Source organism: Mytilus californianus, unplaced genomic scaffold (genome assembly GCF_021869535.1).
Source record: "Mytilus californianus isolate M0D057914Y unplaced genomic scaffold, xbMytCali1.0.p SCAF_17, whole genome shotgun sequence".
NCBI lineage: Eukaryota > Metazoa > Mollusca > Bivalvia > Mytilida > Mytilidae > Mytilus > Mytilus californianus.
The window spans coordinates 12,229,808-12,248,269 of NW_026262659.1; the positions used below are offsets into that span (position 1 = coordinate 12,229,808).

At 33.2% G+C, this 18,462-nt stretch overlaps 1 protein-coding gene across 1 annotated transcript; it reads right to left on the minus strand.

The window, feature by feature from the left end:
- Positions 1–759: 759 nt before the first annotated feature.
- Positions 760–17,407, minus strand: LOC127726471 (uncharacterized). The gene is made up of 3 exons (XM_052233849.1): positions 15,665–17,407; positions 2,959–3,042; positions 760–808 (listed from the first exon to the last, which is right to left on the minus strand). The coding sequence occupies exons 1-3, from the start codon at positions 17,359–17,361 to the stop codon at positions 760–762; spliced, it is 1,830 nt and encodes a 609-aa protein (XP_052089809.1). The 5' UTR covers positions 17,362–17,407.
- Positions 17,408–18,462: the final 1,055 nt, after the last annotated feature.

Genomic DNA, 18,462 nt, shown 5'->3' on the forward strand with positions numbered 1-18,462 from the left:
AATTGTAAAATTAATTCTTATAAAATAAAAAAAGGAAGCCCAGAGTGAAATCATTATTTTTTTTCGTATGAGAACTTTGAAAAAATAAAATGAACATTTCATTATCGCATATCATCACCGGAAATCTGACTTGAATCATCGATAAAAACTAATTTTTCATGAGAATTAAAAGGCTAAAAGTCGTACAGTTTAGATTTTTTAAAGATTAAATGGGTAAAATCCGGTCTGAAGTTGTATATTAAGTTCATAGTGCGTTGACTTATATGCCCACATCAATGTAGTCAAACCTACATGTGGATCTTTTCATGTCTGGAATTGAACAACAGTTGTTATATTTCGTTGGACACTTAAATTCGTGGATAAAGCAATCCACGAAAACCACGAAAAATGGTACCCCACGAATAAAAGTACTTTCACAGTAGGTAAAAAAAGTTTTAGATAAAAAGCAAAACGGAATAAATGCAATGAACAAAACAAAAGGCACAAAAGTTGCGGACAAAAAGCAAAATTTTTGACAAATAGCAAATCGGACAAAAAGCCACAAAAAGAAAAGGCTAAAGTAACTATGCACAGTTAGGAAAATTGATACTCATAATTTTTAATTTCCCTCTTTCTAGTGCTTTCGAACACATTAGGTTTTCTGTTTGTGGCATGTTTGCATGAAAACAGCATCTTTCACAGATTTGATTTTAAATAAATAAAATAATCTAAAAATGAAAACTTATCTCTTTTTTGTGTATGAATGGCACCTATCTGCATTTATTTGATACAAAATATTGCAAAAAGGGGGTAGAAATGTGACAAATGTCTCCAAGTAGAATTTAAAGACATTCGAGTGATACTTTTTTAATACCATTTACATTTATTTATCACGAGATCTAATAAAAAGCATATGCATTTCACCTTATTTTCCTTAAATTGAATTGTAAAGTTTGAGCGTAAAAAATTGTTTGCAAACATTACAATAATTTTCTGGACCTATGGCCGTTACGAATGTGATTATTAGGACTCTCAAACTGAAAATGGCCTATAAAACAAACAAAACACAATCTTGATGTTCAGATATACCCACTTTGAAAGGCTATATTATTCTTCGTCTATCTAAAACGTTATTCTATTGCACAATAACTTTTCATATTTGAAAAAATCGCCGGCGCCAAACTACGAAACCTAACTACTAACTGTGCATTGCTAGCTGAAGATTCTGACAAAAACCAAACATTTTGGGATAGAAAAGAATTCGGGCAAAAAGCAAAATGCGGACAAAAGCACTGAATCACCCGACTACCGTTTATCTCAGGAATTATCTCCAATGTTAATCATAATTATTAACCAAGCATTTTAAGTTGATTTTTAAGGACTCTAATTTTTCATATATGAATGAGAAAACGTTTGGTTTTAGGCATACCTAAGGAACAATGCCGTACACACTGGTATTTTGACATAAATCATTTAACAATATTCCAATATGGTGATAAACAGTTTCCAAAGGTAATTCTTTAAGGTGGCAAATGGACAATGATGCCATGTTTGATTCCATATTATTGAATATAAGGTCTTTGCATATAAATCGAAAATGAGTTTTTTTTCTAAAATGGATATTGTTCTAATCTACGATTTGCGATTTTTAGCCATGTTGTTTCACATTTTCGTCACGGTTAATTTTAAACATTTTAACATTTTGAAATCAAACTTTTCATAAGATAGCTTAAAGTACATGTAGGATACAGTCTTGGTATTGTTTATATGAACATACTATTTGATTTCGGCTGATATCAACTTGACAAAATGAAAATCCGTATGTTTATATATACACAAGTAGTTACTGTTATGTTTACTTCTATCATTTTTTAATGAAGGAAAATATGATCAAATTTAAGCAAAATGAGGTAAACGCATATGTTATGCTTTCCCCTTTAAAAACAGGTATCCACTCTTTACAAACTTTGAATTTTTGAAATACTAAGGCTTTTCTACCTCAGGAATAGATGACCTTAGCTGTATTTGACAAACTTTAAGGAATTTTTGGTCCTCAATGCTCTTCAACTTCGTACTTTATTTGGCCCTTTTAAAACTTTTTTTGAATCGAGCGTCACTGATGAGTCTTTTGTAGACGAAACGCGCGTCTGGCGCAAATACAAAATTTCAATCCCGGTATCTATGATGAGTTCATTTGCGCAGAAACGGTTAACACCTAAACACTAACCGACATCACCTCTAAACCAATAATCTATTCAAAATCCTGAATACCCCTTGGTAGGAGTGAATGAGCATGATAGTAATGTGCAACTGGAGTATGTGAAAGCTATCATATTTTATGAAACAACCTTGTGAAAGTAGAGATCAAGAACTTTACGACACCGCTGTTATAATGCACAGTTATAAATAAACATCTTAGCGTATATTTTATTTTCTATAACAAATCTGATTAAATCGCCTACATTAAAATATGTGTACTTTGTAACATCTGACTTTTAAAAAATCCATTCCAAGTCAGCTTGTCGGTGATATAAAGGAGCAAAAAATGAATAAAAACTTCTCTTACTACTACCACAACTACCCCTTCCATTTATCCTAATGAAGCCTATACACACTTAAAAGAGTGAAATGAGTCGGTAATTATGAATTGATGTGGCAGTACAACTGGTTCAGCTTAGATCAAATATGAAAAATAACTCACCAACACAGAAAAAGAGAGTATATGAATCTACATAAATTGTTGATGCATATACCTTCTATTCAACTATGTAAAAGTTTTGAAACACATGAAGAAACTGAATGAAAAACGAGGGAATACTTTGAGAATTTTAGTGTCAAATTTACCTAATTTTGATGAATATAAACGTAAGACTTGGCGTTCTAGACAATGATCCACCATAATAATAACTAAAGGATATTGATTTGAACTACTACATGTCACTACACGGCTTTGAACAATGAGTAAAACCTTTACAGTACAAAAAAATATAAAGGGTCAAGGGGTGACAACCAATGATGTGAAACAATTCAAAAGAGAAAACGAACAGACTGGTTAAAGCTATGCTAAAACCAGTTAACAAAATACAATTATGACAAACAGCAAATTACAGATAGTATACTGCATTCTCCTGGACAAGGTCAAGCTCATAACGCACGTAACAGAGTAACTTTTTTCTCAACTGACAACCATCCCCTCTGATGGTATTACAGTATATAAATAACAGGAAAAATCAGTTGAATACCTGCTAGACAAATCAGATCGGTACGTAGCACTAATAAAGTAAAAACAAAATGACAAAGACACGTATCGATCTAAGAGTACTGGTTTCAAAGTACGGTTTTTGGTAGTTTTGTTGTTCGTTTTGTTTGTTTTGGATTGTTAGGGGGATTAATATGATAATGCAGTTTATGCTTCTTTAATTATGTTTCGTCAATGTTGCTAAATATTTTTGATAAATGTAAATATGCCTTGAGTTTGGTTTTTGGACTTAATTTCAGCTGATATTCTCCAGTGATTTGAAATGTTTTGGTCATATATGAATTTGTGTAAAGAGTTTCATTATAAGTAAACCCCTTCCAAAAACCGTCTAGTCTTTTTAATGAAATCTGATCAACTATTTCTAAACATTTATTGGAATAGTTTACACACTCAAAAATTAATCTCTGTCTAGTGAGGTGAGTTATTTTATTCCCTAAATTCTAGTATATGTAAATTGCTTCCGGCATGTCCGCATCCTATAAATATTTTTTCATCGTTTGATATAGTCATAGCATAAGGATTAGCTATATCAAAGTCTCGCAAGCTCCATGAACTAAGAAATGCGCCTTTAGAATCAAGAACCCGCAACACACTCTGGCATGGATCTAATAATACGATATTGCACAAAGGCGTGGAAACCATATCTGCAATAATTACAGAATTTGTCTCATTATCTCCATAAGTCCATTTCACCTTTCCTTTATTGTCCAGCGTAACTAGTCTTCCTGAATAATCAGAAATGGAATCTGCAATACATATATCTGTTCCAAGAGACGTTATTTTATTGGGAAAACAGAACAAGTTTTTGTCGAACATAAAACGAAAAATAAGTTGGCTTTTTGCTGTGATAACTAAAATTTCCACTGTACACGGGTCGTCCATTGGAAGCCAATCTCTTCCTGTTTCAACTGTGCTAATGATAATTTTGTTGTCACGTGTAGTTTGTAGTGCTGTTGGTATCTGTGGCGCTGTATCAAAAAATATATTTGTACAATCATCTATGGTTTTAGAAGTCACATGTTGTCGTTTCGACAAAAGTTTCAACTCTGTTTTATCAAAGAGAATCACTATAATTTCGCCAGTCTGCAAAACGGTTATGTCTTTCACATCGATGTTCCACTTTAGTTTTTCAATTATTTCATTATTGGAAGTTTTCAATAAACAAACGTTCTTCAAAATCAAATTTCTTACCAGTAATTTATCATTATACGACGCCATTTTATCTATACATGCCAGTCCGGTTTGAATTGATTGAGTACATTGTAAATGAAACACCGTTTTTAATGCCATTTCTCCGAGTTTAGGAATTCTTAGTTCACTCTGAGTAAATTCGAAGTACTGTGTACGTTCTTTCATTTTTTGTGCATTTAGATTTTCAAGAGATGATTTAATGCTCTTTTTTATATAAATCATTTGAGTAAAATCATTAGAACTGGTTACACGATCAATTTCCGACCGTACTTCCTTTATATTTCTCTTCATGTCGTCTAGTTCAGAAAGTTGTGGTAGGATATTTTGCTTTATTGCTTCCATATTGTTGTCTATTTGCTCACAGAACTCATCTGCATCCTCGTCCACAAATTGTGTAACAGCTTTTATCAAGTAATTCTGCCATTTACGAATTCGAGAGTTAGCTCTGTCAACCTCCTTCGTATGAAATTCCATCAAGTCATCGCATCTATTATAGTTTCTTGAAATATTTGGAAGAATTATTTTGTCAATTTTATCCTGATACTTTTTTAATTTTATTACTTTAGCAGAATTAATTAGTTTCATATCTCCCATCTCGTGTTTTTGATGCATGGTTACAATGCAAGAAGCACAAACGAGTTGCTGACAGCTTTTGCAACACATAATGTAATTTTCGTCCTCGTGGAACTCACAACGAATTGGAATTACACGATTTGTTTTGGTAGCATTTGTGATTGCCCTTTTGTCTTTCATATCAACAATTTGATGAACATACTGTGTCTTGACCTTGGCGTGGAGTTGTCGGCACCTAGGACACAACAGGAATGCACAGTCTAAGCATTTGAACTTGATATCCGTATTTTCTTCACACATATGGCATGTTTGTGGCATTTGTGCCCCCTCCATTGAAATGCTGTCGGCCATATGTATACCTATGAATATATCGTTATAAAGTATATCTTAAATAAACTGTTCGTTGTGACTCAAAACACTTTATATTTAATCTGTATACTCTTGAGGAAATGAAATAATAAAAGTTTGTTTAACGGAAGAAAATCAATTAAATTAATTTACGCATAAAACATCTTATTATATAAACATTTACATATACTTTTTTAAGTTTTCTGGTAGTTTTTAAATAGGCAAAAGTTAAAAAGGTTTAAGCTAGAGCGATAGGGCAATCTTGACATCTGATTATGCCTTATTTTAAAATCAGGTTAAAGTATTTTAGTGCATGACAGAAGGAGACGGCCTCGTATCACATATTTTACTTTTCACTGGCTATCAAATTTGATGTCTAAAATCAGTTTGAAGGTAAACAGACTGCCTGTAGTCCTTTGTTAATTTATGTATCATTGTCATTTTGCTAAGTTTCTTTTGTTACCTATTCTGACATCGGACACGGACTTCTTTTGAACTGAGTTTTACTGTGCCTATTGCTGTGTGTTTGTTTATTCTACATTGGCTAGAGAAATAGAAGGTTGGTTGAGATATCAAAAAACATGTTTAACCCCGCCGCATTTTTGCACCTGTCCCAAGTCAGGAGCCTCTGTCCTTTGTTAGTCTTGTATGTTTATTTTAATTTTAATTCATTTTTATGTTTTGGAGTTTAGTATGACGTCCATTTTCACTGAACTAGTACACATTTTTGTTTAGGGGCCAGCTGAAGCCCGCCTCCGGGTGCGGGATTTTCTCGCTGTGTTGAAGACCCATTGGTGGCCTTCTGCTGTTTTTCTGCTCTTTGGTCGTGTTGTTGTTTCTTTGACACATTCCCCATTTCCATTCTCAATTCTATTTATTATAAATTATGAAACTGATAAATAAATGTGTCAAAGGGAATGCATTCGTATTTCGCCAAACACAGTTGTTCAGTCCTCATTTAATAGGTCTCCTACCATTTTCTTTTGGTTATGATGTGTTCACGGTTGCAGTTTGTTTGGCCTCATTAAATCGCCAACGTTCAATTTTGGTTTTGATTAAAACTCATTTTTGAAATGCACACAGCCATAGAAAGTATATTATTATGATTATAGTGTTATTATAGTCAATAGTAAACCGTGATTGACTGCATTCAAAGCTTCAATGAACTAAGTTTGACGTGTAAGTTCAGTTCCAGGTATGTTATCAAATGTTCTATCACTTATCATAACTATACCGCTTAATAACTATCGGACCTGTTAATATTTTCGTTAAGTTTCCGTTAATTTTAATTCATATTCTAAAAGCTACCGTTATTTAACACAACCGTTAACTTCTTCGTTACCTGGTCATTAAAAACTAAAAAATAACGGGTACTTTAACGTACACAATAAAAGCGCAATTGACAGTACTTGATATACATACCAAAAATTATTCGAAATTAAGAATGTTTTTAATATTCAACAAAAACTCAAGTTTGAGAAACTATAGAATAAGAATAAACAAACAAGGTTGAGTCAGCGGGTGAAAAACCTGAGCGTAAGCAATGTCTTTGTCGTATGACACAAAAAGCTTAACCAATTGATAAGCCTATTGTAACATCGACAAGCCTAACTTATCCGTGGTAATCTATCACACAGATACATGTATAACAATTATCCAAAGTTAACATTCGGGACATTCAAAGTTAAGAGTAAGGATGGTTTGTCACAAAATTTAGATAATCGGTAGTTAGTGGAAATCAAGACTATATGCAAATATTGAAACAATGATTTTACACACGTAATTTAATAAATTGAAGAAGAATGTAAAAACCAAGTTTCTTGTCAACCAACGTTGTTGTCAGACTAGAAATTGGAATCATTCCATTTAGAAACAGGAAAACCTTAGAAATGTTGCTCTTTTCCAAAACTCGAATTTTGATCGGACTAAAATTATATTAATTCAAATATTAAGTCAGAGTAGAATTTATACTCGAAGATTTACTTTAATAATTAACAATTCTAGCACTCGATGATTAACCATACTCAATGATCATAAAAGAAACATGAATAATACACATGATATTTATATTCTACTACTTCAAGAGGATGAAACAACAGTGGTCTACAAATGCAGATCGTTTAAAAAAATTATCTCGAGTCAGCACAAATGATAAATGGTAAATGATCACCTATTCAAGCAAGTTATATTCTTTATACATCGATGCAGTTTGGGAAACTCTTACAAAGACGATAATAACGCAAACTTATCATGACTAGCGATGATTAATTTAAACTTATGAATCCCTTAAATAAACCTATTCTTAAAGGTTACTAATTAACACCGATATAAAATCTTTGAATACAGTTTTTATCAGTACTTACACTGTTTTTGGAATCATGGCATGTCCTTTGCAATCACATCAAATTATCATGATCATCTGACAGAGAAAAGTGATTTTGGCTTCAATTTCAGGAATTTTAAACCAAAAAGAGAAATAATAATGGCTTTATATTCTCCAGTTTAAAAAAATAAATAACAGATTTACACTAAGTTGATTTAAAGTCGACCTAACCTGTCTATAATTTGGATGTCTTTAACCAGAAAAGAACAACATGACGTCCAAGGAAACCTTCTTTTCGCTGTTCCATTTGGTCGACATAAGATGTTTAACTAGGTGTTTTTCTAGAAAATATTGTCAGAAATCTTAATTGGCATTACATTTTACAAATTTTCCGGTTTCCTGTTTTCGTAGATTTCGTGATCAAATCTTTGATTTGAACTCACAATAGTAATATCTATTATGAAACTTTGTCGGTTTCCGTATAAAATCTTGTTAGTTATTTTTAAAATAGAGTTACAATTTTCCGGTTTCTTTTTTTCCCGGAATTTGATATAAGCTATCATTTTCTGGGAATGAAATTTTGTCAGTTTCCTTTTACTGTAATGCTTGTAAAAGAGGGACGAAAGATACCAGAGGGACAGTCAAACTCATAGATCGAAAACAAACTGACAACGCCATGGCCAAAAATAAAAAGACAAACAGACAAATAATGGTACAGATGACACAACACAGAAAACTAAAGACTAAGCAATACGAACCACACAAAAACTGGGGAAGATCTCAGGTACTCCGGAAGGGTAAGCAGATCCTGCCCCATATGTGGCACCCGTCGTGTTGCTTATGTTATTACAAATCCGGAAAATAGTATAATTTGGTAGGTCACATTCGTGAAAAGGGAAGGGTATTGTAGTTAGGACATAAGGAACATATCCGATATCATCTGTGAAACAGTTATTCCATAACGGTCAACCAACTCGTGATGGCGTCCGTAAAATAACGTAATGTTTCAAATAGAGTTATATTGTTATGCGTACGGTCCTGTATGTTTCATAAATTAAAAAAAAAACAACTTTTGATTGGAAAACTCAATTACTTTATGTTGCAGTCGTATTGAGGTTTAAGAAATTTCTGCATAGAATGACTAGCCACCAGCCCCCAGTTACAGATTAAGGAATAATGTTAAACATTGACAAATTGGAACTTACGATTTTTATTTAAAAAAAAATGATCACTCGTCATTATATTTTATATTTTATATATTACAAAAAGTATTATATGATATTTCAGATTATTTGGTCTTAATTGTTGACTGTTACACATTGATGTGCGGTTTTCTTGATTTGTTTAAATGAATTTTCATATTAAACATAATGATTGATTTAATTCGCCTAAAAGATTTAAATTAAAAAGCGTTAATCATTGTTGAACTTCCCTGGTTATGTTTCATACATACTAAATGTATTATTGGACGTGTATTTCTGTTTGAACATTTTAAACAAATTGTACAAAACACTTCTATGCTCAAGGGTGGAGAGGAGGGGACTGGGTCGTAACCCTTAGCTAGCAAAGATGTCTTTAAACATTCCATAACTTCTATAACAAAATAAAATAAAAAATCAGGGGTCAAAAACTGTTTGAAAGCCCTAAGCCATCGAGTATTGTGACATATGCTACGCATAGCCAATTTCAAAGAGTAGATATTTTTCCATTACTCGCGACTTGGCTTTGTATCTGTTAAAAAGAATGGACTATGTTAAACGTAAGGGGGCAACTGAAAAGAAAGTCCGATACAATTAAGAACATCGATTTTGAAAAGGAGAAATTTTTAAATTAAATCAACGAACGTGAAGAACAACATAATGTCACAGGAGAACTAATTTTAAAGCTGGATCAGACCGGATTGCATGTCGATTCAGTATTTCAAAGGAATGTGACTTAAGAGAAGTCAAAGAGTTTAAAAATTTAAGGCATACATGACAAAATTCAGATCACAGACAGTGTGCAAATATATGTATATTCAATTCTTTGTTTTTAGAAAGACTACTAGTACAGATAACATTGTGTAATAGTAATCTCATGGCTTTTTGTTTTTACATTGGTGGTTAATCAAAGCTGTCGTCAAAAGGGCAATCAGTGTTATTGTCATTAAAGTTAATTAAAGATGTTGTCAATATGAACTAGAGCATGTAGAGGCTAAACTACCCTTTCAATGTCTTTTTTACCCGTTGATGTTTTCTTAATTTGAAATATCAAAGAATACATTAACGGTACAAATTTAACTGTACACTGAATGTCACATTTAACAAACACGAATTTATGCATATTGTATTAAGACATTTACCAGTCTCATAATTCTCAACTGCGTTATAATTTTTATTTAGCAACCTTGGCTGGTGCTCTAGATGGTTCATTTTTACCCATAAAACTCATATACCAAGGAAAAACTTCGCCATGACATGAAAAAGTCATAAAACTTTCCGTATTAACGAGTCAGGAAATCTCTGGGCAAATGGTTGACTACATAGACACGACCAAAAAACCGTATGTTAATAAAGTTGTTGATCAAAATGACTTGCCACTTCATAAAAAAGCTGTTATTTTTATTGCTTCCGAACTCAAATAACTTTTTCGCCTTAATACACAAGAATTAATACACGTCACAATTCCTCCCAACTGTACAGATGTACTTCAACCTATGGACCTGCAGTGTCAATAAAAGGTTAAACACTTCATGAAAAGAGAATTATAATTCTGGTGTGCTGACCAAATTACCAATGAGTTAGCCGAAACCCTGACATTGATGTCAAGGTTAACCTTTCATTTACGGTTATGTAACCCAAACGGATTATGAAAAGCATGACAATATTCGTGGAAAAATGGAACTTGCCTTCAATGGATTCAAAAAAAGTGGAATAGCAGATGGAGTTAATTATACATTCAAATAACTGTAAAGGTTAACGTCAGTCTTCTGTTTTCTGATTTTTGTACATTTCAATTTGTAAACAAATTGATTATTCATTGATTCTGTGTCAATCAGTAATAAAGTTGGTTTATACGTTTTTTTTCAGAATTTTCACTACCTGTATTTTTGATTACTTCGTATTAAATTATCGCGTGTATTTTAGCGGTCAACGCATATAATACACAGCGAAAATTCTACATGCTCATTCTGTCATTAAATCGCGGCACATAAAAACAGACGCGAAAAAAACCCTAAAATACGGTAGTATTCTTCAGAAATATTATTAATGTCAAAAGCAATGTGATACACGGAAAGCTTGAAACTATGCAAAAAGAACCACGGAAAAGTCTAAAAAACCATAGTACAACCACGGAAAGCTCTAACCCATAAAAGTACATCAAAGGAAAGCTCTTAACCATAATAATACAACCAAGCGAAGCTCTTAAATTTATAGTAAAACCAAAAAGATGTTTATACCATAAAAGAACGACCACAGAAAGGACCAAACCATAACTGAACACCACTGAAAGGTCTCCTTTAATACTACAATCATGGAAAGCTCTAAACCACAATAGCACATTCACTGAGATATCTATACTATAATAGTACAACTAATCTAAGCTCTAAACCATAATAGAACAACCAAGCAAGGCCCCAGAGCATAAGAGTACAACCATGGAAATGCTATTTACTATGATAGCTCGACCATGGAAAGCTCTTAACTACACAAAGCTTTAAACCAAAATTGTACAACACAGAAGTACAACCAAGGTGATCTGTAAACATAATAGTACACCAAAAAAAGCTCTAACCCATAATAGTAAAACCACAGAAAGCTCTGAACATTAATAGTTCAACCACAAAAAGCGTTAAACCATAATAGTACAACCCCTAAAAGCCCTAAACCATATAAATAGAACCATAGAAGGAACTTAGCAATGATATAACTACCATTGTAGTACAATCAATGAAAGCACTAAACGATAATAGTACAACCACGGAAAGCTCAAAACCATATTACAACAGCGTAAAAGTCTAACAAAACAAGTACAACAACGGAAAGCTCTTAACCATTACAGTTCAACCAGGAAAAGCTATCAGCTATAATAATACAACCACGGAAAGCTATTAGCCATAATAATACAATGACGGAAAGTTCTTAGTTATAAAAATGCAACAACGGAGAGCGCTTAACCATTATATTCAACCACGGAAAGCTCTTAGTCATAATAATACAACTACGGATAGCTCTAAGCCATAATAATACAACCACGGATAGCTCTAAACCATAATAATACAACCACGGAAAGCTCTTAGTCATAATAATACAACCACGGATAGCTCTAAACCATAATAATACAACCACGGATAGCTCTAAACCATAATAATACAACCACGGATAGCTCTAAACCATAATAATACAACCACGGATAGCTTTAAACCATAAAAATACAACCACGGATAGCTCTAAACCATAATAATACAACCACGGATAGCTCTAAACCATAATAATACAACCACGGATAGCTCTAAACCATAATAATACAACCACGGATAGCTCTAAACCATAATAATACAACCACGGATAGCTCTAAACCATAAAGATAGAACCACGGAAAGAACAATAATATAACAACCATTATAGTACAATCAAGGAAACGTATGAACCATAATAATGCAATCACGAAGATCTCTAAACGATATTAGGATAATTGCGGAAAACTCAAAACCATTGTAGTACCAAGTAAAGGTATTGAGAAAAATAGTGCATACACAGAAAGCTCTAAACCATAGTAGTACAACCAAGTGAAGTCTTAACCGGAATAGTTAAAACCACGGAAATCGCAAAACCATAATAGTACAACCATGAACAGCTCTTAACTATATTATTACAACCAATAAAAGATCTACACAATAGGAGTACAACTACAGATTAATCTTTACCACAATAGTACAACTACATAAAGCTCTAAACCATAATAGTACAAACAGAACACTCTGAACCATAATTATACAACCACGAAAAGCTCTTAACCGTAGAAATAGAACCTCGAAAGGACATAAACAATATTATAACAACCATTACAGTACAACCAATGGAAGTTCTGAACCATTATAATGCAACACCAGTCATCTTCAAATAATAACAGTACAACCACACAAAGCTCTGAACCATGATAGTACAACCAAGAACAGTTCTAAACCATGATATAGGAACCTTGAAAAGCTGTAAACCATAATACAACAACCACGGAAAGCTCAAAACCAGTACAGCACACCCATGAAAAGCTCTAAATCATAAAAATATAACCACGGAAAGAACTTAACGATAACATAATAATTATTATAGTACAACCAAGGAAAGGTCTTAACAAGAAAATGCAACCTTGTATATCTATAAACATGATAGTGTAACCACAGAAAGCTCCAAACCATTACGTTACAACCAAATAAAAGTCTAAAAAACAAGTACAACCACGGAAAGACCTAAACTATTATAGTAAACACCACAGAAAACTCTTAACCATTACCGTACAACCAATGAAAGTTCTTAACAGTAATAAAACAACCACAGAGATCTCTTAAACATACTAGTACAACCACGGAAATCTCAGAACCACAATAGTACAACCATGGAAAGTTTTTAATAATAATAGAACAACCATAAAAAGCTTTTAACCATAATATTATTACCAGGTAACACTGTAAACCATAATAGCACAACTACGGAACGCTCTAAACCATAATAGTACAACTATGAAAACTTTAAACCATAATAATACACAGAAAGCTCTCGCCCATAGCAGGTCAACAACGAAAAACTCTAAACTATAACAGTACAACCACAAAAAGCTCTAAACTATAATTATACAAGAACGGAAAACTCTAAACTATAATAGTACAACCACGGAAAACTCTAAACTATAATAGTACAACCACGGAAAGCTTTAAACTATAATAGTACATCCATGGAAAGCTCTAATCCATAGTAGTACAACCATGGAAATCTCTAACCCATAAAAGTATAACCAAGTAAAGCTCTTATCAATAGTAGTACAATCACGGAAGGCTCTAACCCATAGCATTACAGCCATGGAAAGCTCTAATCTATAGTAGTACAACCACGGAGAGCTCTAATCCATAGTAGTTCAACCACAGAAAGCTCTTACCCATAGTATAGAACAACCGCAGAAAGCTCTTACCCATAGTATAGTACAACCACAGAAAGCTCTTACCCATAGTATAGAACAACCACAGAAAGCTCTTACCCATAGTATAGAACAACCACAGAAAGCTCTTACCCATAGTATAGTACAACCACAGAAAGCTCTTACCCATAGTATAGACCAACCACAGAAAGCTCTAAGCAATAGTAAAGTACAACCACAGAAAGCTCTTATCCATAGTATAGAACAACCACAGAAAGCTCTTACCCATAGTATAGAACAACCACAGAAAGCTCTTACCCATAGTATAGAACAACCACAGAAAGCTCTTACCCATAGTATAGTACAACCACAGAAAGCTCTTACCCATGGTATAGAACAACCACAGAAAGCTCTAAGCCATAGTAAAGTACAACCACAGAAAGCTCTAACCCATAGTAGTACAATCACGGAAAACATTAAAACATAACATTACAACCATGGAAAGCTATAATCCATAGTGGTACAACCACGGAAAACTCTAAACTATAATAGAACAACCACGGAAAGTTCTAAACCATAATAGCACAACCATGGAAAGATCTAATCCATGGTAATACAACACCGGAGAGCTCTAAACCATCGAAGCACAACAACGAAAAGTTCTAAACCATAGAAGCACAACCACGGAAAGCTCTAAACCATAGAAGCACAACCATAGAGAGCTGTAAACCGTAGAAGCACAACCACGGAATGCTCTAAACCATAGAAGCACAACCACGGAGAGCTCTAAACCATAGAAGCAAAACAACGGAAAGCTATAAACCATAGTATTCAACCATAATAGTATAACCGTTCAAAGCTCTAACCCATTTCAGTTCAAACACGGAAGCTTTAGACCATAATCGTGGAATCAAGGAAATCTCTAAACCATAATAGTGGAACCACGGGAATGACTAAACCATAACATTATAACAACGGAAAGGACTTTACTACTATATAACACCCCGTAAGTACCGTATATAGATATAAGAAGATGTGGTATGAGTGCCAATGAGACAACTCTCCATCCAATGCCTATATTCACATACTTTAGGTAGTTTATAGTTTAACAAGACTTCATGATATTAAAGCTGAAAGGATTGAGCGTGTAAAGCACATCATATTATTCACTGCGCAATGGAATATTTCAGTGAATATAACACAAAAAATAACATTTCTACTGCTCAACATTTGTTGTTGTTATTTATAATAGAAATAGACATCCTGTTTCTTTGTTCTATTGTGGTTAGTTTTCTTATTGACAATCACTCTACATATTTTTATTTCAAATAAATGGATTTTTGTTTGTTTATAATGATAACTTCCTTCAACTTTTTAACTATTATTTCCTCATAAGATAGCGATAACATGCCATTTATATTATAATTATATAATTTATTAACAATATTTAGCATAATAAATCCTGTTAATATAAATATGAATATGAACCAATATGCAGTCAACACCGGAAGCAAGGCGTAATTCCAGTGTCAATGTTATGTACATTTTTTGTCAAAATTTTAAGTTCATGAAATCAGCATGCAAAGGCTTTCGCATGAATCTCGAAGATAAAAAAAAAGTTCACTTTAAAAAATTATGCTAGATATAATCTGTAAATGTCACTTATTAACATCCACTAATTTTGGTCGAGCACATACATTTGCTTTGCCTGCAGCTTAAAGAAATGAATATAAGGATTAACACATTATGAATAAACTTTACAACAAGGTTCAGACTGCATATATATATAGTGATAATCACTACTTAAAGAAAGGCCTGTACTTGCAAAGATGTGTTAACATGAATGAACTTTTCGACCAGCTTTAACATATCAGTTTTATTCTCGCAATTCAAGAACGTGTAAATTCTTTCCCGTATGACCAGAGCCGATCAATAATTTTTCATCACTTGACATCGTCATTGCATACGCATCGTTAATACTAAAGTCTTGTAACCTCCATGTGTTTAAAAATCTACCCTCAGAATCAAGTGCGCGCAAGACACGTTGACAAGCGTCAAACATTATTATGTTTGAAAGTGGCGTAGAAACCATATCGGCTATCACGACGGAATTTTGTTCTTCATCTCCGTAAGTCCATCTCACTTTTCCAGTGCTGTCTAGTGTCACCAATCTACCGGAGTAATCGGAAATAGAATCTGCTACACAAATGTCTGAACCAAAGGAGGCGATTCTGTTCGGAAAACAGAACAAATCTTTGTCGTAATCGAAGCGTGAGATGATATGTCCTTGTTCTGTCAGAACTATTATTTGTACTTTACACGGACTATCCATTGGTAGCCAGTCTCGTCCAGGTTCAACAGTACTTAAGATAACGTTATTTGTGCGTGTCACATGCACCGTAGTCGGTATTTGTGGGGTTGTATCAAAGAAGAACGCTGAAATGTCGGTTATACTTTGGGTATGATCGCTATCAAATTGTCGCAGATATGGTATGTGTCGCACTTCAGTTTTGTCAGCTAGAATCAACAAAATGTCACCTGATCTCAAAGCGGCTATATCTTTGACATCCATAGCCCAATTTCCAAGCTCAATTGCTTTTTTATTCTCTAGTTTGAATTTCCACATTTTCCTAGATTCCCAATTTCTGACTAAGATCTGATTATTATTGCATGATATGATTTTATCTATTGAGTTCACTACTGTTGCAATAGAACTAACAAGATTCAATTCAAAGACAGCCTTTAATTTTAATTCCCCGAGTAAAGGCAGAAGTGAAGTTTTAAATTCCTTTCCTACAAATTCCAAGAATTTCGTCCTTTCTTGTGTTCCTATATTGTTAAGGTTTTTAGATAGGTCATTAATACTTTTTTCTAAATCAGCTGTTTTGGAAAGGTCTTTGCAGCTTGAAAGAGTATCGATTTTTCTTCGAATTTCTTGAACTTCTTTTTTCATCTCGTTCAAGGTGCTTACTTGCGGTAAAAGTCTTGTCTTAATTTCATCGACATTTTTGTCTATTTCTTCATAAAAATCTTGAGTTTGATTTTTCACTGCCTTTTCTACCGCTCTTGCAAAGTAACCTAACCAATCTTTCATTTTGGATTTTGTAGTTTCAGCCTTTTTAGTATGGAATGTTATCAGGTCTTCACAAACAGCTAGTTTCCTTGAAATGTTGGGAAGTATATTTTGGTCGATTTCAGTGCCATATTTTTCTATGAAGTTTATTTTCTTCAGAACAACTTTCATATCTCCCAGTGTATGTTTTTGGTGATTTTCAATGATGCAAGAAGGACAAACCAATTGTTCGCAATCTTTGCAGTACATAATGCACGTCTCATCTTTATGCAAATGACAATTGTTTGCATTTTCTGCGATCGACTTTGTAACAACGACTGTTTCGTCTTTTAAATCAACAACTTTATGCTTCTGTAGTGCTTTCACTTTCTCGTGCATTTTACGACACTTTAAACATAATAGATAATCACAATCCAAGCACCTAAATTTTACTTCTGCAGTTTCTTCGCACATATTACATTGTTGGTGTACTTGTGCTTTCGTCGAGGAACTTTTGTCAGCCATTTTACAAAGTTTAAGCTTCCTTGTACATGTTTGTATGCATTACAGGTAATACTTATGGGTGCATTTAAGTGTCAATCGAAATATTTATCACAAAATGATTTGTTTATTTACACGCAATCATCCATATGCAAACAATCGTAAGATTCAATAACTTTACTTATCTTACTACAGTGTATATATACAATTATAAATAGTGTATGTCGTAGAACTAATAATAATTGAATGCATAACCATTAGTCCCATTGAATTTACTGAAGTAAGAGTGTAAGAAACAAATCAGCATTTATTTAACTCCGTTAACTAAACATCTTTTATAGAATGTACTTCCCAATTATTTACCCAAAAAGACAAATAAACTATAAGCTATATGTATATTGTATGTTTGCATCATTTAAGATATTTTCTGTTATAATAAGAATTTATATCATTAATATCGACAGATTGTCATGCTTCTTTCTGCAAAGATAATATTACACAAAACTAGGATTGCAACTGCTGATGTCTTGCAGAAAATTATTCCGTTTCGTGCCAAATGTATCAGTCATGAAGTCATCCAATATACTTTCTATGAGGTTTCGTCGAACATAGCATGCTAGCTTCTGAAAGAAAGTTATATTGTATGAAGTCAAAGAAAACTAACTTCGTAAGTTCCATTGAAACGTCAATCATAAACGATAAGCACAACCAAATATGGTACATGTACCTGGTTGTCCTTTTAAATAGGTCCTACAGTTATGGAATAATAATTATAGTAATAATAATAATGAAAGATAAAAAAAACCTTAAGTGAACAAGCTCACATACCCGATTGTGACATTTGTACCCTATCATGTCGACGCAGCGGCGGTCTCGCTCCGTTTTGGAGTTCATACGATTCCCTCAGTTTTTGTTTGATACCTTTGATTTGTCTCTTCTTAATTGATGTACAAGATTTGAACATCGGTAGACTACTGTCGATTTGATATACTCCTCCCAAAAATAAAGAGAAAACCTAATGGCAAAGTTTTTATATGTATTCTAAGATATGATTTATTTGGTTATGAATTCAGACAATAAATCTTAAAAAAATATCTATTTTAGTAACTTTGACCTTGACCTGAG

Coding starts and splice junctions, on each gene's coding strand:
- LOC127726471 (XM_052233849.1), bottom strand. CDS start 17,361: ATGGCTGACAAAAGTTCCTCGACGAAAGCACAAGTACACCAACAATGT. Junction 3,043..15,664: donor CACGTTCTTGAATTGCGAGA/ATAAAACTGATA, acceptor AACTGGTTTTAG/CATAGCTTTAACCAGTCTGT. Junction 809..2,958: donor TTGACCCTTTATATTTTTTT/GTACTGTAAAGG, acceptor TTCTACTTGGAG/ACATTTGTCACATTTCTACC.